This window comes from Camarhynchus parvulus, chromosome 7, assembly GCF_901933205.1.
Source record: "Camarhynchus parvulus chromosome 7, STF_HiC, whole genome shotgun sequence".
NCBI lineage: Eukaryota > Metazoa > Chordata > Aves > Passeriformes > Thraupidae > Camarhynchus > Camarhynchus parvulus.
The window spans coordinates 4,223,861-4,249,638 of record NC_044577.1 but is presented as its reverse complement, the minus strand read 5'-3'; the positions used below and the strand labels follow the sequence as shown (position 1 = coordinate 4,249,638).

Sequence of the window (25,778 nt, the reverse complement as noted above, 5' to 3'; positions counted from 1 at the left end):
CCCCAAAGCCAGGCAAACATATTTGAGGCCTTCTGGGGTGCAAACCTTCTTTCTGGACGTGTGGTAAGTCTGGAGCAGTAGAGAAGAAGTGATGGAGTCAAGGCTTTTCTCCATCATGCTGCCTTGTGCCTGTTCCTGTTTTGTACCTGCTGGCAGCTGTGTAAGGGTACCAAGTGCAGTACCCTCAGTACAGGCCAATGGGATGAAATTCTCAAACCTCTCTCATATGGGAGTTAGATGTGACAGTCCTAAGACTCCTTTGGCTCCCAGGTCTGCCTGCAGCCTCAAGGACTTGATTTGCCAAGCTCTGTTGCATCAGTGCTGCTGCTTCCTGTGTCCTTGTGCTACTACACAAATACTCAATGGTGTGATGCAATTTACTGCTGTGTTCCCCCTCCAGGCACCAGGAACATCCATCATGGTCTGGGGGGCAGCCAGGACAGCTCTCCTCCTGCACTTTGTCACAGTGGCAGCTGGGGCTGAAAAGAGAGCTGTGCCACTTAGAGAGCCTGGCAGTGTAACAGCTTCCCTTAAATGGAATTCCCACTCTCTTGGCAACTTGGCTCTGCAGAAGCCCCTGGAAATAGCAGAGTGGTGTATAACTAAGTGGTGCCCACTGGAACATGTCCCTGGCCTTGGCTGGAACGAGCTTTCTGCTGTGTGCTCCTACAGCAAAATGACTTAAGCAAGAGTATTATCACAACATGGTTTTCATAATGTATTAGCAAACAGAATAAAGCAATGGAAAATTACTTGCACTAATCAGACATCCATAAATAGATTCAAGTCATAGGTTTGACTCTCCATTGAAGTGAATAATTTATCAGCTGATTAAATCTGATCATTTTGTACAACGTGCCAGTAGTTTTCCAGCACATGTTTTTAGTGCCCATATATCTCCATTAGATTGACAGATTTGGCTGGTTCAGAATGGTGGTAGTCAGGGAAATGCCATGTATAAGCAAATAAAGCTGGATTTATAGCATCTGGGCCCCATTCTCAGCCCTCTAACACAAAAGTGGGGTGCTGTTACATATTTAAATAAAAGCTGCTTTGCATCTCACAGAGGTTTTTAAGTTACTCACTGGTCTCTTCTGCTGGTTGGATATGGGACATTTCCCTTGATAACAGAACAAAGTCTATATTTGGGTGCAGAATCCTACATGGCTGCAAAACTTCCAAAAAGATTCAATTAAAAAATTGCAGTTGTGCATAAAATGAATATCAGACATCTGGGGATGTCTTAGGCAAAGTCTTCAGAGAAGTGCAGCATCACTGAAGGCCAAGAGCCCCTGCTCAGACTGCAGTGGGCCACTGCAGAGCCAGCAAAAGGATGTGGATTCCACACAGCTCCAATAGGAGCAGCTCACATTTGTGCAGAGGAGACAAATCTAAAAGGGTGATGAGGAAGCTGAACTGCTCTTTCCTCTGCAAACAGTTGAGGTGTGCAGAAATCCAAATACAGATGCTCTTTGGGTTGTTTTGGCTGCTTCTTTTGCTCTGAGGGAATGTGGCCTGTCAAGCCAGGGAGCTCTCAGTGCTTGGTGTGATACCCCATTTCTGCTCTCCTTTGAGAGCTCACCACTGAAAATTTTGCTGGCTTCTCTAGGAGGAAAGGGAGGAACTTGGCATTGGACAATTTCCATGGTTGCTTAGCTGTAATTTAAAAGAATTAAAATGAAAAGCAGCAGCAGTTGGCATGGGAGCATTTGTAGGGCTAGCTGTATGTGAAGCAGAGGTAAGAACTGTTGCCTTTTCCCTTCAGATTTGTAGCTTAAATGTCCCTCTGATCCCCCAGAGGTGATCAGTTCAGTTCCTTACTAAGGAAGAAGGAAAACTGAGAGCAAAACTACAGATTTTCTGTAATGGTTCAATACTTCAGGCAGATAGAGATGTGAGTATAGAATAAGTATAAAAAATTAGTACATCTACCAGCATATAAAGCTAAGCATATGAAACATACACCTTTAACAAGAATAGAGTTAGTGCTGGTGTTGTTAGCTTGTATTGGAAACATTTCCTGTCTCTGTCTCAGAGTAGTGGCAGATTAGAACCCATCTTAACAGATTTAATTGATCCATCCATTCAATAGAGACTAAAAGGCATTTTTTTCTCTATTATATTGTTGCAAGACTTCATCCCTGCTGGGACTGACACAGAACACTGAAGTCTGGAGAGTGACATAGAAGACATAGTGGTTTTTTAAAGGAGAAGGTATCTACATACATGAGAAACACAATTACATTTTTTAACTTATTTACGGTGTTGCTTGTTATTTAAAAAATTGAAGCAGTTTCTCCTTCTGTCACTCTTCAGACCAGCCTGGGCTAAGCATGGTGTGAGTGAGGGATGTGGCCAGATAGGAAGAACAGCCAAAGTTTTGGATTTGGCAGAGCTTTGTGCTGCTCACCTTTCTTGAGTAGAGCCACTGCCTTCAGCAGGACTGGCTTTTGTCCAAGCTGCTGTATAATTAGCACCACTGGCAGCATTAGCCTGCTCAGCCAAAAGCAGTTTTGTGGCTCTAGGCTGGCAGGCTGGGATATTCAGGATTGTTGTTCAGAGGCTGGAGCTGTGTTTTGCCGCTTGCCAGTCCTCTCACAAGAAGAATTAGCTCTGTTCTTGGATCAGGTCTTCACGTCTCCTGGGAATGGACAGAAATGCTGCTCCACCATAGTTTCTCTTCTGGCTTCTTTGGCTTTCTGCATCATTAAATCAGCCTTGAAGATGCTCCCTGGGTTTGGTTACTTATGCAGCATTGCAATTTGTGTTTCCAACTTGAAGGGTCAGATGTTCGGCAAAGCTGCTAAAAAAAAAAAACCACCAAAAAAACCTGTTCATCAATTAGTGAGGAACTAGTTAGTGATAAGGAGTTGATGTTCAGGTATGTGGCCCAGCATGGCCCAATATTTTTTGCTGTGTTCTTTTCTCTTTCAAGCCTGAACATGACCATGGATTTGCATGTGCCCCTTCTCTTATTTAATGAAACAGTGGGATCAGGATCTTCTTAATCAATGTTTCATTGTCATAATTTTGAAAACAAAGTTTTGGTAGTGCCACAACATTTCCTGACACCATTTTACACAGCACCATTTGTAACTGGTCAGGAGGATAGTGATGGGGGGGATATTACTAACTTTTACTTTTCTATATCATCCCACTCAAAGAAGATATTTCTCTTGAAGCCAACTCAAGGAAAATACTGCTACACGGTAGAGAACAAATCCTGAGCCATTTAGCAAGGCCAAAATATCAGATTTCAGCACTGAGACAGAGGAGGAAGGTGCAACTCAGCTTCCCTCCCCCAGGCTCTCTGAGGGCTGTAGAAAGGTGGACCAGGGAAGGAGGATGTGGAAAAATGTATCTCATCCCAGTTACCCCCCAGTTACCAGTGACTACAGCACTGCACTGATGTGCTTGTGCTAAGGACAAAAAGCAAACCTCCTTTCTTAGAGGGCAGCAATGCTTTTCCCCAGTGCTCACCCAGAGCAGGGCTCTGGCATATCCCTGATGCAGGAAGGGCTGGGAGGGTAAACTGTTGTTTATCTTCATTTATCTTCATGGCCTGAGGCTTAAAATGTCTTCCTCAGCCTTGAGTATTTGTCCAGCACATAATGTACAGCTTGGTGCCTCCAGTGCCCTCTTCATGCCCCACTGGCTTTAGCACAGCTCTGGCATCTTTGAACATTGCTCTGAGCTCCTGGCTGCAGCAAGCAGCACTGGGGGATCCCAGCAGAGACTGATTCCCAAGAACTAAACAATATATTATTGGAGACCTCTGGAGGTAACCTTGGTCAAACCTGTAAGTTTGCTGTTTGTGCCTTACCCACTGAGAGGTTTGAGTGTTTCCAGCAGAGAGAAGCAGTGGTTGGATGTGAACTCAGGTACTAAAGATTCATGAACAAACTAACCAGCAAATCCAGAGGAATATAAGTAGTGCTGGAAAATCCAGACAGATATTTACTTTCAATCCTCCAAAGTGGGGAGGACATACTGTGTGAAATTCTATCTGAAAGAAAACCTTTCATTTTTATTATTTATTGCAACAAAACTGAAAGCAGAATGCAGTGTGTCTGAAATGGGAAGTATGGCACAGTCAGTATTGCATTTTCCTTCTGGATGTAACAAGATGACCTTCATAGCTCACTTGAGGCTCTGTCCCTTTAGAATTATGGGCCATTCCCTTGTTAGTGGTAATAAAGCTGCATTATATCCCTCTTCACACTGATGGTTCTTTCCTACATATTGCCAGGGAACTTAAAATAAAGAAGGAAAGAATAAAGGTCAGTGAGTTTCAAAATGTGCTTTACTGAAAGGGATATAAAAGGGAAAGGGCTTGTATCACTTCTGTGGCGACATATGTTATATTAACAAGCCATTATGCTTTAAGCACTGTTTGTAAGTGCTGTGCACACACAGTTTGGGATGGTATTATGGTGTCCGTGTGGGTCCCAGATGTTCAGAATTTAGAATGGACTGGGACAAAAATCAGGGGGAGGCACAGAGAGGGTGTCTGCTGAAACTACTGAGCTTCACCTCAGTCATCTGGATCAGTGGCAGGTCCCATTATCTGAAGCCCTCCCAGATTTTTGGCTCTGCTTTTGGATAACCCAACCTGAATAGCAGAGACCAGCATAGTGCATCAGTGCAAGCCCAAAGCTCTCTTGAAGTTGATGCTGTGCCTTTAAAAAACCATCAGAAGCCCCCTTAACTCCCCTTTGTGCTTCTGACCTCCCAACAAACCTATAATTAGCACAGATCTTTCACATCCTGGCTAGATTGGAAATTTGGAAGCACTTAATGAAGAAGGTCAGTCACCTTGGCTGGGCTGAAGTTGCAGATAGAGGACATTTGCCTGCATATCCATGAATATCAAATTAGAAATGCAAACACTGTGGGGATGGCTGCTGGGATAGGACCCTGCATTCCAAGTGACATCAGCCCTGAGGGATTTCTCCTCTTGGGGGGCATTTCCTTCTAAACCTCCTAAGGCAGGGTTTGCACATTAGGACATGGCTCCAGGTCCAGATTAAATCCAGATTATCAGCCTCCCATATGATCTGAGCCAAAGACCAGGTCAAAGTCACAGAATTCTTGCATGGTAGGTCCAGCATCTCATCCCCCACAGTTTTGATGTTAGTGCCAAAGCCTGTGCTCCCAGTAGGCCTTGTCTTGGGGTGCTAGTTTTTATAGGAGACGAGGGGAGGTTTTGATTTGGGGTCAGGACCAGGGCATCAAGGATTTTGGTTTTATATTCTTGAAAAAAGGAAATACAGGAAACATCCTGTCTGCAATCTTGTTGGCATTGGGGTGATCTAAAAAATTAACATGAATACAAGAACACCCTCTGAATATAGAAAGTGAGAGCCTCTGTGTCTGGTTTTGCTGCACCTTCCTGGATGGCTCCTATTTGATGTTTGTGGGCTGCAGGATGACAATTCCAAAGCCTTACATCCAGTCTGGGAAGTGATGAAAGGAGTCCTGTGGAAATTGAAAAAGACTTGTGAATCATTATATGATTTCCTGTCTCTCCCTGCAGTTTGTGAGTGTAATGCGGTTCTCTATGACACTGGACAATAAGTGCATAACACATTTTTATTTATCTGTTTCAGATATTTCTCTTCTGTCTCTTCTCTTCTTTCAGATATTTCTCTTCTGTTTCAGATTTTTGATATTTATCTGTTTCAGATAATTGTTTTATTAATTTCTCAGACCATCATCAACTATGACAGAAGTAAAAGAAGGAACACACAGAGCAAATTCTCCAACCATTACGTTAAGAAAGTTCAGATTCTTTCATTTCTGGATCTCTTAGGTGCAGTTAAGATATATAATGGGAGAAAAAAAGTTCCTTGTAATAATTACACAGTTTGAACTGAAGCATGGTGTAGCAGTAAGGATTCTTTCAATAATGTGCAAAGCATCGTGTCTGATATTTAAAAAAAAGTGTCTTTAAACATTTATTTTTACTGTGTGTGTTTAATACTAAAAATTATTATAGCACACAGCTCGTCGCCTTAATTGTGTGGCAAATGTCATGTTGTAAAAGCAAATCCCTCTCTTGCCATTAGAATGGCATTGTCATGCTGCCAAGAAGCCCTGCAAGATGCTTAGGAGAGCACTCCCTCTGTAGCACAGTTTGTGAGCATTTTGTAAACCTTTCATCCCTCAGAGATGAGTGGGTTTTTTTTATTCCTACCTCTTTGCACCTGGAGAACAGAAGTACAAAAAAGGCCCAGCTCTCCTATGGTGCTTGGGTGAATAATTCCCTCTGAGTTATAAGTTCATCCCACCAGACTTTCAGGCAGTGATTGACAGGAGAGTTGTGCTGGAAGTTTAGTTATCCTTAAAAATCAGTTCTCAACCAGACCACTTTTTTTTTTTTTTGCTTTTCCTTCCAGTTCTCTAAAGGTGGCTTGCCCACCAAGTGCAGAGCTGGGCCTCCAGCATGCATGGCCAGATTTCCAAAAGGCATCAGTGCCAACTATGCCACAATTTGGTAGCAGTGTTTAGTTTTGTTTTTACTGGGCCAAACTGGTCCTTTCCATCGACTCCTTTTGTTCCCTTCTAAAACATCTGACCAGGAGGAAAGTCAGGGAGGGTAAATGTCTGTCTGTTCTCAGTAGCAGTGGCCAGCCAAGCCTTGTGCTGACAGCCTGGCAAATGATCCCCTGCCAGGATCCATGACCAAGGTGAGGGGTTTTGGCAGTGCTCATGGGGGAACTGGGACCCTAGGGAAGGCCAGGAGTGAGCCCTCTGCTTGGGGAGAAGCAAGGCTTGTGTATGAATTCAGGAATTGTCACAGACATATTTTAGGAAAAATCCTTTTGCCAGGATTTTTCTCCTGAGAAGCTGAGAGGTCTCAGAAATGAAACTTAAACAATAATTTTCTGCTGCTGTGCAATGCAACAGGTGCATTTTTGACTGGTCCATGTGAGTTGTTTTACTTAATGACCAATCACAGTCCAGCTGTGTCAGGACTCTGGTCAGTTACAAGATTTTATTATCGTTCCATTCTTTTCCTTGCTAGCCTTCTGCTGAAATCCTTTCTCTTTCTTTAGTATAGTTTTAGTATATAATTTTCTTTTAATATAATATATATAATAAAATAATAAATCAGCCTTCTGAAAAATGGAGTCAAGATTCTCATCTCTTCCCTCGTCCTGGGACCCCTGAAAACACCACCAGAAGGAATGACTCAAATTCAGAGTGAGGTGACCAGTGCATCTTTCACAGCCAGGAGAAATCCATGCATTGCACCTTTGTCAGCTGTACTGAATTGGTCCTGCAGCCACTGGGCCTGCCTGCTCAAACACAGAAATTGCACAGTTCCTTCTTCAGCATCCTCCTTCTCACCTGCTGCACCTCTTCCCTTTCCCCAGCCCCATCCTCCCCTGTTTGCATATTTCTGTCTCCAAAGAAATCACTAAGGGAGGGAGACCTTTCTTTTCAGCATTGTGCTGACCACCTTTCTCCTCCCCTCGAGCTCTGAAATTAATTAAGTGATGTCACGCTTGATTTTAACTGATTTGGAAGCAATTCATCACCCTTTTGCTTGTTCTATTAGTCCAAGCGATCAGCACATTAATTCATTTGTGAGACTAAGCTCAAGGGTAATTACAGTGAGGAAGCTTAATGCCTAAACTTGTTAATGTCTGTAATCAGAACTATTTCCTCAGTGTGGAAAAATTGTTAGACAATTACACTTGGATATGATTGCTCTGCTAGGCAGCAGAGGCTGTGTCAAGAGAGGAATAGCAGGAGCCAGAAGTGTGCTATCAGCAAATCCATCTCTCTGCAGTCTCTCTTCAGGATTCTGCCCAGCTCACCCCTTCCTCAGGTTTTGCATTATTAATCAAGTTGAAAAGTCATCATCCTTCTCTCCTTTTCAGGTTTGGTTCTGTGGGGCACAGGAACAGAGACACCTCTGGTTTTTTCCCTGATATAAATGTCACTAGCTTTTGCTTCTGGTGTCCTGGTTAATGAGCATGGGGAGGAATAACTGAGGTAATAGATGGCACTTCACTTCCCAGCAGACTCATATTTTTTCCTGTACAACAATCAGTGCTTTCCAGTGAAGAGATATTTAAGTGATGGACTTTAAGACTGAGACTTCTCCTGTTTTGCCCATCTGGTGGACTGTTCATTAACCTCATGGTGGGGAAGTGTCCTGACAGGCTGATTCTGGACTTACTTTAAAGGAAAAGTAGCTGTTGATCAAGGGATCCATGTGGGCACAGTGGGACCACACAAGCATAGTATGAGGGTACAAAGTCTTTCTGAACAAGGACATTTTCTCTCTTTCCTCTTCTGACTGAGCTGTCAGTGCCCTCATCTGACCAGAGAGTTTCTAGTGTTATGTCAGGTATCCTAAATGTGTCTATTTCCTTCAGGTCAAGCTCCAGAAGGAATTGAGAATATTACAGCTACTTGTACAAAGTCCAGCTGTTGATGAAAAGGCAGCAGAGTGTCAGGAGATGCCGTGTCTGTGCAAGAACCCTGCACAGCCCCTGTGATACCCTGCAGTGACTTCTGGGGATGACAGCCTGGTGTGGGACAGGCAGACATAGTGCAGACCGCATGCATCTTCCACTGCTGCTGCATGAATCCAAGCACTGGGGAGAGATTTCATTCCAGCTCAGCCTGGAGCTCCTCCAGTACACAGGGCACTGCACCTTGCAGAAATTCTCATTTGGGGTAATGTCTCATGCACTGATGCTCTTGAAAAGTGTTTTTGTTGGTATTTGAAGGAAAACCCTCTGGTTGTCTGTGATCTCAGAGGCGCCTGTGTTAGTTCTTCACAGCAGCCTAAGCCTCCTGTCACAAATGAGGCAGGGCAGGAAATGAGTTTACAATGATGTGTTTTGCAGATGTGGTGAAACTGGTGCCAGTCACAGCCACAAGAAGAGCTGTCTGCTCTGGTGCCACAAGAAGAGCCCCAAGAAGAGTCACAGCCACAAGAAGAGCTGTCTGCTCTGATGGTGTCAGAGGCTGTCCACACCCAAAGGAAGGTATGGTAAACCTCAAGTGTCTGTTGTCATTAGTGGAACACGTGAAGAACAAATATTTCCTCTTCCTCAAGACAGCAATGCTCTGGTCTCCAGCTGGACTTGCAAGGCAGCTGTGGCTGTGAGCACCTCCTGTTTTCCCATCGGATGTGGCAGGGCTGTATCAGAACCTCCCTGCTTTCTCCAAACCCAGCACACAACCAAACCAGGCTAGGGTTAAGGTCTAAGCCCTCTCTTTACAGGATCTGTGGCACGTTGATGTCTGGGTTTGCTGTCTGCCATCTCAATGCACTCTTCCAGCATCTCACTGCCAGCTTGCCAAGCACAGCAGGTGGATTTTGAAAGGATGGCATGAAAACCCGAAAGATATCACCTCTTCAGTGAGTTAAAAACTCATGTAATTCAGGGCAGACCCACATACCTTCTGAGCCAGCTGTCAGATCTGACAGCAGGGAGTGTGAGCACAACAGAATGTGTCACAATTTAACCCAAACTCAGCTGCACCCCACAGACAGGGCAGAGAATCAGAAAAATAATAGTGAGGAAAAATGTGAGTTGACACAAAGAGAGTTTAACAGGTAAAGCAAAAGCTGCCACAAACAGGCAAAACAAAACAAGGAATTAATTCTCTCCTTCCCATGGGCAGGCAGGTGTTCAGCCATCTCTAGCAGAGCAGGGCCCCTTTACATGTAGCAGTAACTTGGGAACACAAAGCACTCTGAATGTTCCTCCTTTCCACCCCCCTGCTTTATATACTGAATGTGATCTGGTCACATGGGCTGGGATATCTGTTGGGATGGCTGGGGTCAGCTGTCCTAACTGTGTCCCCTTCCTGTGCAGCCCCAGGTGCCCATGCTGGGCTGCAACACAATGTGGTCACCTGCAATGTGGTCTCTGGCCTGGGAATTAGGAGGTCAGGGTTTGTTTGTTGGCTCTGTCACTTAGGAAAAGCATCTCCTGCTATCCTTTCCTGCCTTGTGGCTTTAATCTAAAGTCTTCATTCTTCTGTTAAGTTCAAAAGCATTTAAAATCTGTTATTCAGAAAGGCATTGAGGCCTGGGATGGCTGAGCCCATTGTGCTGTCCAAGGTTTCCTAATTTTCCTTGTGTTGCACTTGTTGCAAGCAGCAGCAGGAGACATAGCCCATCTCTTGTGTTATGGATGTCATTCCTCAAGATTATTCCCAAATTACTGTAGATACCATTAGAAACTATTGAATAATAGCTTCTAAAATATCCACCTACTCCTCCTCTTTTTGTCTTTATTAAAAGCTAAAGAATATTTCTAATGTGACAGGAAACATGCTTCATTGTTTCTCCATTCTGTTTGACTGAAGTGAAGCAGCTTCCCTGCACAAAGGTACCCACGGAATAATTCACTATTCTGAGCTCTGATAATTTTGGAGCCTAACTTATTTTAACTATTGCAGTCTCACAGAGCCACCTGGTAAAGTTCTGCCATTAAAGCTCAGTGGGGTTTTGCCCCACTTACCTAGAGAGACCCAGAACAGTATGTGGATTCCAAAGGAATACACAATTAAATCAGCTGAATCATTTATGAGATTAATGTTCCCATCGTCTCTCCCACATTTGGTGGTTGGATGCAGGTGATGGAGGCAGAGCCCTGCACCAATGGAGTTCACAGCCTCAGGTGTTTCAGCCTCTGTGCTGGGACACAAATAGCTGCTCTTAATCATTTACATTACAAATGCCTGACTTTGATCCACCTGCAGACTTCTTTGTAAATTTGTGTGACATCAGACCCATCAGAAACTCCTTGCTCACAGATTTTGGCTGCCACTAGGTATGGCTCAAAGAACAAAAAAGCAACAGGAACAGTAAAACCCCTGACACTGAGTTATTTTTCCATGTTCCCTGTGTGCTGAAGTGGTCACTGTGGCACTGGTACAGAAACAGGGCTAAAACCAGCTGGAGAGCACAGCACTGTGGGGAGGGGAGTGGCAGCACACCTGAGGTCTGTTCCAGACAGATGCTGCATCTCTCCAGCCTCACTGTTGTGCACAGCTGTGCACTGTGCCTCCATGAGCACTCCCACAGCCTGTTTGCTGTGCCTTATCCACGTGCCTGCCTGGTCTGTGCCCATCCCCTGGGGCCTGTGAGTACATGGAGGGGGTTGGTGCTGACAAGCCAGGGCCTGGCATGGTCAGCTCGTGGTTCTGCTGCCCCTGGGAGCCAGCTCAGATCATGGTATCTGTGCTCTGGACCAGCATTGGAAACCTACTCAGTCATCAGTCCTGCCTTCTATGCACAATCACTTTCTCCCTTGAGGCTAAGAGACACCTTCAATCAAAATGAGAATGTTTTACTGTGCTCTGGAAACAATGCAAATGCAGTGCAAACACTTAACTGTCTGATGCTTGGTACTTCTGCATAAGCTGACAATTCTGCATAGAGCAGATAAAGCAGCAGAGAAAGAAAGTTCTTGCCTCATTTCTCTCTTCTGGCCAAGACAATGCATCTAATGGCACGACATGAAATTTGTCTGCCCCAGATACACAAACTATTCCTATCTAAGTCTGGCTGATATCACCTGTGCTGGGGTCCTCAGAGGCTTTGTGGTCCTCACTTCCTTCCACAACTCCTAGCTCCTGATTGGAAGCCACCACAGCCCCACCAAACACTGGTTTTAGCAAAGCAGCAAATTCATTCAACAAAATATTTCTCAAACAATTCATTTCCTGCTTCCCTGCTCTCTGTGCAGGTCACTCAGACCAAACTGCACAGCATGGCAGTGCTGGGGTAAATGGCTTTGTTCATGGGCTGGTGCCCCTGCCTGTGTTTTTGTCCATTTAGTCAGGGCTTCCAGAAATGCCTGGTTCACAAAGGCAGCACTGACAGGGACAGGCTCCTGCTGGGTTTCTCCTCATGTGTAAATCTCTTACAGACAGCAGTGCAGGCAGGGTGGCCTCAGTGTTCAGTCATATTGGCTGTGTACCCCTAACTAAGGTTTATTTCCCTTGCTTTGGCAGGATTCAGGGGTGCCACAGCTCCTTTGAAACATAAAGCAATGATGTGGCCCTCAGCACAGCTGGGGAACCCAAAAGTGCCATTTGCCATGTTAGAAGGTAATAGAATGAGGAAACAACTCCTCTGTGGAAAACTCCCACCCTCCCTGGCAAAGGAGGAGCCAAGGGCAGGTGTTTCCATGCCCAGGTGCTGCTTTGTGTCCCTCAGAGGCAATGGGGTGCAGGAGCACTCACTGCTGACTGACCTGGGTTTGAGTAGCTGCATCCTGCTGCTGCCAAGCTGGATGTCACTGGAGCTGTGTCCTGTGGCTTTCCAGGCTGCCTTCCCTGCGCCAGGCTGCAGTGTGTGATGGTTCAGCTGCCAAGCAGAGCAGGGGCAGTCCTGCAGTGCCCAGCTGGACCAGCAGGCTCAGAGGCAGACACACAGAGGGAAACACAGGTGCCAAAGCAGCAGGGCATGAAAAAGTTCAGATGCTTCTCATGGAGCTATTTGTTCATCCCTCCTCCCCTCCCCTCGGCCCATTCCCTCCCTCATTTGGTCCTTGCTTTGCCAGGAACACATGCTGGTAAAGAGCTCTGAAAAATCATGGTGATTTCTGTTCTGTGGGAACAAAATATTTCCTTTCTTCTTCCTCCTTTGTGCAGCCCTGTGCAAGGCCCTTGCAGGGGGCACAGCAACCAGTGCCCTGTGTGACAGGGACAAAGCAGATTTCTGTGCTCATGGCTGTAAGGAAAATTTGACTTTTTCCCTCGTTGCCACAATCTTGTTGACTTGCCAGTGTGTTGCACAAAGCAGCTCATACAGATTTTCTTTGCATGACAGCAAAGGCTTTTCTTGGTGTGAAAAAAAGCAGAGAGTAGTGGAGAGGATATGTCATAGGGAGAAAAAGAATTTGCAGTTGTGCTGGCTGTTTGTCAGCTGTTCCTTCTGGAGCAGTGAGCAGGCATGACAGGTTGGAGTATGGAGTGGTTGCCCCTTTGGAATTGCTGGCTGTGCCCTTGAGCAAAGGTTTGGATAGACTTGTGTGGTCAGGGTTAAAAACCCAGCAATGCCTTGTTCTGGAGGGGAAGATGGGCTGGAATGGAGAGATGCAGACAGCATGGAAAGAGATTTCTAAGTATAATAATTCAATATTTTTTTTCTAAATGGTCACATGTAAAGACTCGTGGCTGTGGCCATGCTTAGTACTTCACCCAGCTGTTCCCAGCAGTATCATCTCTTGGAGGATGTGGAGGCTCCCTGTGGTCTCAGGGGCAAATTATTGTCACAGTGTCCATGACTGCCCAGACAATTTGCCTTTATGTGTCATAACCACCATGTCCCATGTCAGTTTTCTCTGTGGCTGCTGAGACAGTCTGGGTGGTCTGTGGTGGCCACAGACTGGGACATCTCCTTGGTGGCTGCACTGGAGGCTGGAGAAGGCTTGGACTCAAACAGCAAAACTCCAGGTGAGTGAGGAGCAAAGGTCTCAGCTGTTTTTGCCTCCTTTCTGGCCAGCTTTTAAAATCATTTTTGTTCCAGGAAGGAACAAGCTTTGACTGCAGAAGAGCAGATTACCTATTTGGGACAGGCTGGAGGGAGCAGGGAATGCACTGGTGCTGCACCAACACTCTAAAATGTCCCTAGGAACCTGCCTGGGGGGAATCTGTGTACAGAGTTAAAAAAAAAACCCAAATGAAAGCTCCCCCAATAACACAAACCCCCAAAAGCACCACTGCCCTTACACCACCCTCCACCAAATTTTCAAAAGGACCTAAAAATGTTTTAGTTGATTGGAGCCAAAACTCTCCCAGTAGTTCAGCTGGCAGACATTCAGTGATGTGGTCTTCAAATGCCTCAGGAGGACCCATTTCAGGCTCAGCCTTCCTGTGCCAGGAGAGGATTTGCCAAAACAAAGGGATCAGGGAAGAAATCCAGCATTTCAGGTAAGCTCCCTTCTCACTGCCCCTGCAGCACTGCTCTTGGCTGTCTCTCAGAGCCCTATGTTCCTGCCCAGCCAGAGGGAATGCCTGGTACAGCCTGTCCCACCACCAGCATGGGCTCCCTGCCAGCCTGGCACAGAAATTAGGCTGAGCAGTGTGTTACAGGCAGCTTAAAAGAGCCAAAGGGAAGCCTGGTTTTCCCTCTCCTGACTTTTCCTGGCTTCTGGCAGCAGCTTCCAAATTGTTTGCTGGCCCAGTTGTTGAGAGTTGCTGTAGGAAAGGCTCCTGAACCTTGCAATAGCCTCAGTCTCATCAGTGGAGCTGAGCTGATTTTTACCTGCGGATGGTTTTTACTTTCCTGTTTTACTTCACGTCAGTGCCTTGGAGAGCTTGTTTGAAATGAGAGGCTCATTTGGCCTCTTCAGCAGCTTTACAGTCCTTGTGTGGTTTGCAAACTGAGCACAAGCTTTAAAGAGATTTGTCTGAATTCTGGGGCTGTTACTGAAATTGCTTAAGCAGCCTCTCCTGCTGGGAAGGTCCCAGGCTTTAACAGAGGTGTTACAGTGCTACCAACGGCTGCTTGTTTTGCATTTGGAGGCAGGAAAAACAATTTCCTCAGTGCTCAGGGCACAGGCTTGTTGCAGGGGGACAAAACGTTCCAGCTGGCCAGCATTGCCTCTGCAAACCTCAGTAAGTTGAACACTGAGCAGCCACAGGCCAGACTGATGTGTGAGGGTACAAGAAAACAACTTCACCTCTAGTAACACAGCATGAAACTGCTGGCAAAAGCTGCACTGTGCTTTCCAGTGCCAATTCAAACACCTGACCCCATGGCCTTTGCCAAGCTACTCTGACTGAATAGCAGAGGGCTTTAAATTAATGTATTTCACTAGAAAATAGGTGATTGATTTATTCTTTCCTTCATATTTTGGCCAGTTAAGTAAAACCCACTTGGGGAAAAGGGGTGTGTGTTAAAACTTGTACTTCTCATTTCTGAAGCATTTCTGGAGTTCTGTTGTGCCCTGTTTTATTGTGAAGATCTCAGTGATGCCAAATATTTGCACCAGGCACTTTCCAGCATGTGGGGCTCCACCAGTGTGTGTGGGTGCGTCCCTGGGTGTGCTCCAGCCTTGTAGTGTGTGGCTGGACATGGACTTGCAGCAGGGCTCTTTCACATCTCCTTCCCCTCCTATGGAAAATAGACTTTATATTCCTGACAGCTCTGAAGTAGGAATATTTAATTCCATCACCCTAACCAGCTCTGAGTGAGTGGTGATGTTACAGCTTGTGCTCCTGCTCCCTGGAGGCAGCAGCGAATGCTCCAGGATTCCAGCTCTGAGAATTGTGTGGGGAATGCTCCAGGATTCCAGCTCTGAGAATTGTGTGGGGAATGCTCCAGGATTCCAGCCCTGAGAATTGTGTGGGGAATGCTCCAGGATTCCAGCCCTGAGAATTGTGTTGGGAATGCTCCAGGATTCCAGCTCTGACAATTGTGTGTGTCTGCAATGACCTTTCCAGGCTGCTGGGGAGAAAATGTTGAGGCCATTTGTGAAACAAAGAGTTGCAATCCAGGGAGACTGGAGTGTTTTAAAATGTGCCTCAAAGAGCCACATGACCTTTATGGGTTTCTAGGTAAATTTAGAATGCCTTCCAGAGGGCTGGCAATGGGGGCAATGCTTAGCAGCCAGCAAGGCAGACTGGGGGCACTGGGAGCAGCTGTGTGCCAGACCCCATGGGAATTAACCTGTGGCACTGGCAGGGATTCAGTTAAATCACTGGCCTCAGTTAAATCTCACAGGTCTGTGTGTGAATTGTGGGTTTGAAACGAGCCCCAGAGTGGGCATTGCACTGAGGGCACCTGGCAGCTCCTGGGGAGGGAATCTTTTAATTCACTCTGAGAGCATGGCAAGCATCTCCAAGGTGTTTTCCAACTCGATTTAAAGGTGTAGCTTGCCCTGGCCAAGCTGTGGTGCTGGGTGTGAGATGAAGGCATGTAGGTGTGGGGTGATGCCCAGAGGGTGCCTGTTGGCATAATGGGTATGTGGTGCTTGGGGATAGATTTTATGTATGCACTGAATTCTGTGTCTAAATACACACAAGCATCATTCCCCACACCACCCTCTACCCTCTCCAGCAAAGATGATGGGCAGATAAATCACCCAGCTGAGCCATGTGGGTGAATGAGCTGCAGCTGCACACCCAGTGAGTGAGCTGGGGCACAGGTACCAACACCTTCATGGGCTGTGGTTTGTTTTAAAAGGAATGAAAAGCTCAGAATTGCACAACCCTGGGATTGCTGGGGTGGGGTGCGTAGGGTCCAGGTCAGGGCCATGCCAGGGCTTTCCATGGACATAGAGACTCTGTGGTACTGGCAGCACCCAAGCCACCTTCCAAGAGATTTCACTTGTGCACAGAGACTTTGTTTCATATTTTATTGAATTTCATTTATATTAAATTAAAAATATATTTCTGACAGATTCATGTAACAAAAAGGCAGAACAGTTTTCAAATTGTTCAGCTGGGATGAGCGTGGGTTGATGCAAGGTGGGTCGCAGTCTACATTTGCCTTAACAAACAGATAAAGCTCTACCCCAAGGACCATGAGGAGAAACTCTGGGCTGCACACGGGAGTGGGGAATAGAACCACACAAAGAGAAGATCCACAGGTTTCTTCCCAGCTTCCAAACAAGACAAAAGGGAAGGGAAAGGAAAAAAAAAAAAGAAAAAACCCGAGAAACCATGAAAAGAAGGGAAATTATGCTAAAATATGTACCTAATATTAACCCAGGTCAGTAAGTATTTTAACAGTGTATAATTCCCAACAGCTAAAATATGAGAAAGGAAAGGTTAAAGGAACATTACGCCACACACGATTGGCATACCCTACTGTGTAAGCAAGTGCAGAAAGTCTGAACACACCACAACAGTGCTAAAACACAGAATTACACAGAATGCTGAAAATGGTACCTCTAACCAAAACCAGAGGGTGGGGAGGGAGAGAAAGGAAAGGGGAGGAGCGGCTTAAATCACAAGCAAATTACCTATATACAAATCAACCCTAAGGACAATTATGTTCCAAACAATGGTGTCCACAAGGAAAATAAAAGCAACATTATCCTTATTTACAAATGCAACTAGCTGTGTCTTTAACAAGCTATAAAAATACTATTCACATTTTCAAAGTAACATACAGTAGGTATTGAATTTCTTTTTATTTTTGTTTCAGAAAGGCAGCTAACTCTGAATGCATCACTTTGCAAGAAATGAGTGTCTTCCCCAACTTGCTGACACTTCTCTTCTTTTGAAGGTACTTCATAAGGCAGAAGTATTGTTGTTTGATGTTGTGGCTCTTTCCAAACATGGAGGATTGACAGGAACCCAGACCACCCCACCTGTGTGTGCTGCTGGTTCCTCTGGGCTGGGCCATGTTGGCACCAGGAGCCCAGTGCTACCCCAGTGTTCCCTGCCAGGTGGGAGCCTTTGATTCCAAGGGGACACTAATGTCATACCCTGGGCCTGAATTGGAGCCTCATCTGAAAAGTCAGTGGTTCAAGACCACCAGGTCAGGAAATGAAATTTGGCTATGTCTGTTCTTAGAAAGAGACTTCTTTTCCCCTCAGTTTCCCTTCCCTGATACCTATTTACCAATTCCAGCTTACAATATTGGGGAAGTAGTAAAAACTGAGCAAAAGAAGGGATTAAAACCATTGTGAATAATGTATTGAATGGGTACCAATTTCCATCTTTAAAATGCTATAAAAAATTCCCAGTTTTCTCCTTCACCTGCATTTCCCTCTTGCATTACCCCACCATAAGTACCCCCACAAGCAGCCAGTACCTAGCTCCCATCCCAAAGCCAGAGGAACAGTGATTTCATGCATTCAAAGTTAGCTACCCCCTACACAGCTGCTCAGTTAATAATCGACCCATTTAACAGCAGGACCAGTTTATGCTACATATGTCAGAGTACCTTACCTCGAAAGAACAGCATACATATCTACACTTAGAAAATACCAGTCACAGTTCCCTACTGTGGTTATCCCAAAAGGGTTTTTAGTCTTCAGAGTGCTATGGACAATGCAGTGTTTCCCCCCTAGGAGAGCTCAAAGGTTGGGCTGGGGACCAAACTGCTAGCAAATGGCACTCGGTGACAGCTCCTGTAGCTGTGGGCCTGGTCACACCTGAGCCAGCAGCCTGAGGGTGCTGGCCAGGATGCACCTCCACAGCAGGTGAAGGGCTCATCCACAATGCTGCTGGAGGGTGATTTCATGGCTTTTTTATTGGTGAGGGGAGAAGAACTGGGACAGAACTACTCACACTGCCTAACACCTTACAAAACTCCCCTTAAAACCCCTCTCTGCCAAGGTCCACAAAGCTCACTTTTAAAATTAAATTTTAAAAAAGGGGGAAAATTACCCAGCTTTGACTCCTCTAGTTTCCTGTTGGGATGTCCCCCCTCACACCTTTTCCTGTATTGCTGCCACAGTCCCCAGCTGGAGGACACCCTGGGCAGAAGGTGTCCCTCTGGCTCTGGTTAGGAGATGAGACTGGCTACAGTTCAAGTCCCACTGAGTCCCATCAGTCGGACCTGAACAACCACAAAGCTCCCTAAAAAGTGCTCTGCACTGTCCAAAACTTCAGGCAGATCCCAGCCATCACTGCAGCACCACCACCAACCTCAACTTCACCTGCCTGTGATTTCCTCAAGAGCCAGGAACCTACTATTGGAACAAACCACCATTCCACACAAAATTGTGCTAAAATAATATTAGAACTAATATGGACACATGATTTTGGGACATTTTAGAGTGGTGCTTCTAACCACATAGCTTTATTTCTCTACTTGTTCCCAGTCTGAAAGCCCCATTTTTAACAGTGACCTTTTCTACCTTTATAACTAATGGTTAGCAACAGGCAGAAAATAAAGAAGAGGGAATCCTGCACAGACAGTGGTGCTTCACTGAGGCTACTCTATGGGACAACTGCAGCTCCCTGCTTGATGAACATAAGCACTAGAGCCAGCCACCCTATCTAGAAAAACAATCTGAAGCCAAGTCCAGGATTTTTGCATAACCACAGATGAGCTGTTTTGTCAGCAGCAGAGGTCCAAGATCCACAGGAGGGAGACTGCAGCAAGTGACAGCTGGAAATGAGCAGGTGCAGAGACTTCATGTGCCACCACCTTTTGAAAAAGCCTTGCCAAAGAGAAATTGAGGTGCCATCATCCCCTCTGGGGTGTCCTCTAAGAGCCAAAGAGGTGACTGAAAACTGCAGGCCTGGTTCCCATTATTCTAAAGCCTCTTTTTCACCAGTGACCCTCAAGCCAAGCATCCTTCCAAGCATGTAAACACTTCTGAGCTCCATAGTTCTGAAATGCACTTGGGAAGCCAGGGGGGGAGCAGCCAACCTGACTCATGGGCACTGCCCAGGGCACCTCTGGGGCTCCATTCCTTCCTCCCCACAGGGCTGGCAGGCTGCAGTGGGAGTGTCTCTGTGTGTCCCTGTGGGTGCTGTCCCTGCTCTAAGGACATGCCTGCCCAGGGCTCCTGGCTGCCAGGGAAGCACAGCTCATGGGGATGCCTCCAGTTATCCTGGGGAATTACATGACCAACAGCTTCATTCTGCCTTGTCTCCTCCTCTCCCAGATGGAATAAAGGAGCTCTCACAATCCCATCATTCTGTTAGCTGCCACCATGATGTGCAACACCTACACAGGCACACCATTAGACAAAAATAGATTTTTTTTCTTTAATATTTGATTTTCCATCCCCAAAACCAAGCTGTATTTCTAGGCTGACTCACCTCACAACTCACACTTCTCCCCTGTACTGCCCAGCTTTACCTAAAGCTATGCAAAGAGCGGATCCACAGAGTCAGGGCTGAGCTGCTCTTCCAGAGCTGCCACTTTCCTTCCTTCAGGGCTGGGATTGGTGCTGGATGAGGGTGAGATCTTTGGTGGGAACAGGTGTCAGATCATTGCAGATGAGCCTTGCAGTCAAGAAGCACATTTCCTACCAAGTAAGTGGTACATCCAGGGGTAATACAGCATTTCTTTGTACACAGAAAAGGATTTCAGGGTACCTCAAACAGATCTACATGGTGGCTCCTACTGCAGATTTATTTCCATCTCTTGCTACCTGAGAGAGACAACCTGTTTGAAATACAGTTGTAAATACTCTGCTACATCTGAGCCAATGGCCATGTAAAAAAATCCCTCCTGGCTGTTTTGCAGGAAAAGAAAAATCTGAAAAGATGTGAAGTACATGTAAAAGGAGTTGGTTTCAGCCAATTATGTTACAGTGAGTCAATTGGCCCCAGCATCTGCTTGCAATAACCCTCAGGTAGGTAATAACAGCTAGGACAAGGAACACTGAAAGAGATCAGGAGAAAATAATAAATGTTGTTCTCTTTCCTTTAGCAGGTTGCTTTGTGCCTTGGATAATGGCTGATCCACAGTCAGGTAAAATGCGCTCTTGAAAAGTTGGTCACTGCTCTCCTGTGACACAGGCCATGACAGGAGGAACCAGAACATTTATAAACAGGAGACTGCATTCTAAAACCCACAAAACATAACCAGGTACTTCTGTAGCACTAGGGAGTGAATCACACCCAAAGTACTTCTGTTGATGTGTTCACCTGCTGCTTTGTGCTGACAAAATGCAGTTTGTGTGTGGATTATGTGCTTTCCCCCCAAACCTGTCATTATGCATTAAAGACCATGGCCCTCATTTTTCATCCCATATGAATCCCAGTGGAATGCTTGCCATGATTTTGCCATGTGCACTTGCCCAAGTTCTCTCCCCAAGCCATCAGCAATACCCAGTAAGGCAAAGATGTGAGTTGGGGACAGCCAGGAGTTTCTGCTGGAATTAAAGCAGCCAAACAGTTCTGCTCTCAGTTTCCCTTTCTTTTTTCTTTAGCCATGATTAAACCATCTGTTGCAAAGAGGCAAAACCTGCCAGCTAAGCTCAGAGCTTCTCCTGCAGAGGGAAGGGGCAGGGTTCAGATATCTGCTGCTCTCTGGGCTGGTTCACCAGCAGCCTCAGCACCACACAGGCCCATCTGTTGGGCAAGGGGTGACTGGCACAGCATGGAACTCAAGGGCCAGTTTTGGCAACTGCAACTCAAACCAGAAGCTCAGAAAATATAAAAAAAAAAATAAAAATTGAGAAGCTGCAGTGTGTGGAGCTCTCCCTCCTCCCAAATCACTGTGTTCATTAAGCCTCTGCCTGTCCTCTGCTATCCCAGACCCCACTAGCATGGCTCTGCATGGCTCATCCTGGCTGCCAGGCAGAGCCCAAGCTCCTGTTCCAGCTTTCCTGCTGCCCCACCTGCAGGAACCCCTGCATTTCCATGCTACTTAATATATTATAGCACACCCACAGTCAACAAATAAAATTAATAAATAATTCAAGCCTTGTAAGAAATAAAACGTTAAATTGTTAAACCCCACCAGTATTTACACTTGGATTACCCCATGGGCTTGTTTCTAGCATGAGCACTACTTCATTACCAGAGGAACAAACAGGCCTCACCTGGTGTGAGCAGCTCCATCCCCGTGCCTGGCTCTGGAGGTGTGCCTGCCTCTGCTCCAGCAGCCTCTAAGTTCAGCTCTGAATTTAAACATGTAAGCTGAGCCAGCTTTTTATTTTATATTTTTTCTCCATCAGGAGTTACTCTGTTACAAGGCCTGTTCAGGGACAAATCAACCTTTCTCCACCTACCTATGGTCCTGCTGAAACAGGACAGCCACATTCCTGTGCTGCTCTCTGTCCCAGCCTGCAGAGACACCCTGTGAGCACTGCTGTGGGCAAAGCTTCCCTGGAGCAGCCACCCAGGGCCTTGTGCCACCCCCTGTGCCCCAGCCCCTGCCCAGTGTGTGCCCATGTCCCCTAAGGTGGTGAGGAGCTACCAGAGGCACCAGAAGAGGCCCCTCAGTACAGATTGTATCCATCTATCCATGACAGTGGTCATATCACCACAAACCACCTTGGTACCACTTGACCCAAGATCTCCTTTACCAGCTCAAAGATCTGTGCCTGTTGTTGCTGCTTTCAGAACCTTCAGCTTTGTACTTGATGCCCACCTGGACACACCTGGTGCACCAACAGCTGACCCAGCCTTGTGATCACAGCTTGTTTTCCATCTACAAGGGGAACAACCAAGCCGGGTTTAACATCTCTTCACACCTTTGTCAAGCTGACCCACTAAGCTTCAGGTAGCTATTGCTTTTTCTTACTCCCTTCCTCTGCTTCCCTAAGATTAAAGGTGACAAGCTGTTGGAATGGCAGGAATTTAGAGGAGGGTGATGCCATTTCCAGGCCCCTGGTTGTTGCTGGTTTTGTTGCCAGGTTAGGTCACCCCAAAGATCTCAGCCCTAACACAGCTGAAGTGCATAAACTGAAATACTGTTGCATCACCCAAGATTGCCATCCACCAGGTATTGTTTCTTCCCTTTAAAAACCTTGATGGATAGAGACAGGCAGATCTCCAAAGGTTCCTTAAGATGTTTGGTGGGAAGTAGGCTCACAAATGCTCTTACACACACAGTGTTGGTGTGCCAGGAGCAAGCCTTGGTGTCTCCTTTCCCAGCTCCATCTGCCCCAGATCACTAAAAACGTCCAGAACTCTGGTTTGAAAGAGATTTCCAAACAGGAGCAGGTCAAGGGGTGTCTACCTAAAAACTGAGGTTGATAAAAGCAGAACTAAGTGCAAGGAGACTGACTCATACTTATTTACATTTTTGACAGAAAGCTCTGCAAATCATGCACATTTTGACTTCTCAAACCTCATATGCACTGTCTTCTGTGCCAGAGTAACCCTCCTTTTAGAAAAACGGTATTCTGTACTGTGCTGCAAGCCAGAGCAGGACATTTGCCTCCCCTGATCCTTTCCAGGGCTTGCTCTGCTGTCCTTCATAGAGCAGCAGGAAGAGCTGGCTGCTCTCTCACTGTATTCTCTGAAGCAGTCACTGCATCGGCCTCTCAGGAGTGGCAGACATTGTTCCAAAGACTTGATTTGCTTCATTTTGGCATTTCCACAGTCATCCTTTACAAATAATTTATACTTCTTTTTTAATTTAAAATTATTATTTTGTATTTTGCTGGTCACTTCCATATTGCTTCATTCAAAATCCAGAAAACAGTTCAAATAAAATCAGAGGTTAAGTGCAAACTAACTTTCCAGTGAACCGCTATGTGCGTTTTCTCCAGTCCAGTGTCTGTCTTCCAGTTTAAAGGACCCTTCCCACCCCACCCCACAGAAAATCAAACTCTTCAGTTCTCTGTCTTGTCCTCAGTGTTGCCTGACAGCATCCCCAGCTCCCTTCATGACCATGAAGAAGAAAAAGAGGGAAGAATTAGGGACAATCTTTTGAAGTGTTTATAGTCAGCAGGTATAAAACAGGAAAGCAAAGCTTTTGGCATACAAATCTTCATTTCTTGGCCTGGTTTTCCACTTCAAATGAACATATTGGAGGTGTGGTTTTGTTACTCTCTTCTGAAAGGTATTTTGTGTTTAGAGTGATTGTTGTGTTGGCACACACACAAAAATGGTCATGTCAGGTACCAGTTCTGAGCAGGAGTCTCTGTGGCTGGGAATTGGCACAAAATCACGGTGTGGCTCAGAAGAGGGGCTTAGCTGTATGTGGGAGTCACATCATCATTTCTTGGAAAGCCACAATGAAGATCTGAATGCTTTTGAAAAGCTATGTTAGCCATATTCAGTTGCTGGGATAGAAAGTGTTAGAGAAAGAAATTGGATTCTCAATCTCAATTACTACGCTATCACACAGGATATAAAAATTGTCCATTTTTTACCCTGATGGAAATTGCATGGAGATTTCCAGGAATGCTGTACAGACTCTCATCAGTTCCTACTGAAAGAATCAGCCTTTCTGTGGCTTTCCCTACAGTTGAATCACTGAGAACAAGCTTGACAGCAGCACTGCCACTGGCCATTCCTAGTACCACCAGGCTTCTCTGGGCATCCAACCCCCGCGTCCACCGAAATTGGGAAAGGCCAGGTTGGACACTCCTCCTTTCAGTCTCTTTCCTTCCTTCCTTCCAGGCTCCCAACCCAATCTGCAACCAACTCCAAGACATCCTTTCATTTAGAAATATCAAAAATGATGAACTGGCAAGAAGAGGAAGCTCATGGGAGAAAGAGAGGGAGGGAGGGAGGGAGGAGGGAGGGACGGAGGAAGGAGGGGCAAGGGCAAGGAGAAAGGGGGAGCGAGAGTGAGGCAGCTAGAAGGGGTTGCCTTTCCACTTGAGTGAGAGCACAGCCACTACACCACGGTGTTCCGGTGTCTGTAGGGCGGCGGGGGCAGCACAGTGCCAGGCTTCAGGGAGAACTCAGAGAGGTATTCAGGATTCTCTGCCACTATGGGCCGGATCCGTCCATTCTGTTTGTAAAAGTATTTTGTGCTGTACTCTTGCAGGTAGTCCGGGTGCTGAAGGGTGCTCCGTGGGGGCAGGCTGTGGTTCCAGTAGTCTGGGTTGTCAAAGGCCTTCTTGGCTTTCTCTGGCAAATTGTTCTTCAGGTACTCGGCGTTTTCCAAGGTGTTGGCGAAGGTGTTGAGGTACAAGGGCTCGTTCACGTACTCGTCCTCTGCTTTGGGCTGCCCGTTGGGAGCACTGTGGTACTCTGGGTTGTCCACAGCTTGGAGATCTCCGTTCTTTCGGCGGGAAACAAATGGGTTCTCTTCCACTGGGTTCAGGTAATCTGAGGAAAGAATAAACATAAGTCAGCCTAGAGTGGTAGTAATCTGTTGGTGATGGAGAGAGACGGGGAGACTGACTCGGTGATCAGAATCTGACTTTATTGTGGGATACGAGCACTTAGATACTATTTTAGGGAGACTAGTAATGTGTGCTACAATGATTAGGTTAAAATCACATACACAAACTTATGCATGTAACAACATCTCTTGCTTGCAGAGTTCAATAGGATTTTCTTTTTCCAGTAAACCTGTTTGATTTAATCTTCTTGCAATCTAGGGCTAATATTCAAAGTTCTGTTTGCTTTTGCTAAGGCATCCTGTTATCAAATCTCTTATGTTAACCAGGTCCAAAGTCCATCATCTCTCTTGTGTCCCCCAACATTCCAACAGTAATCCATCTGTGTTGCAGCACTTGGACTAGAGCACCCTCCTCCACATCAGCCATTCCAAGAACTCCAAATGGGATCGGGAGCCAACTATGTTGAACACACACTTGTGAAAAATGAAGTTTTCCACACACAATGGGGGGTTAAAACAGACACCTTGGAAGACTGACAGCAGCACTGTCACTGGCTTTTCCTGGTACCACCTGGCTTCTCTGGGCATCCAACCCCTGTGTCTGCCAAAAGTGGGAAAGGCCAGGTTGTACACTCCTTGTTTCAGTCTCTTTCCTTCCTTCCTTCCAGGCTCCCAACCCAATCTACAACCAACTCCAAGACATCCTTTCACTTAGAAATATCAAAAATATTTCAATATTTTTATCAAACACACTGGCCAGCTAAGCTACAGCTCTTGCTGAGCCACAGCCCATGTGCTCCCCTGGACTTCCTCTCAGTGTAGGATCTACAGACCCAAACACACTGAACAACATCTGCCTCTGCAACCTTGGACCTATTAGCAAACCCTCTGCTCTGCAGTCCTTCCATCCAGAAAACTCTATAGGAATCTTAGTTAGGCTCTCTGCACAAAGCCTATCCCCAAGGGCTAACTTTTAAGACAGCTTCATTTCTAACAGAACAATTTGCCTGATTAAAAACCTTCCATCCCTGAAGGACAAAGGGCCTTGAAGCATTATGAAAAAAAGGTTGTACAAATGAGCCCTGGAAAGGGAACAAGAGAGCCTTAGATCAGCTGCAAAATG

General features: G+C 46.0%; 1 protein-coding gene across 1 annotated transcript in view; it reads right to left on the bottom strand.

Annotated features, from left to right (window-relative positions):
• Positions 1-16,390: 16,390 nt before the first annotated feature.
• The window catches only part of ERBB4 (erb-b2 receptor tyrosine kinase 4), a 584,914-nt gene continuing 575,526 nt past the window's right edge, over positions 16,391-25,778 (bottom strand). The window contains exon 28 of the mRNA XM_030952612.1: positions 16,391-24,639. Coding sequence (XP_030808472.1) covers positions 24,203-24,639 — 437 coding nt within the window. The 3' untranslated portion in view covers positions 16,391-24,202. The remainder of the gene's footprint in view (positions 24,640-25,778) is intronic.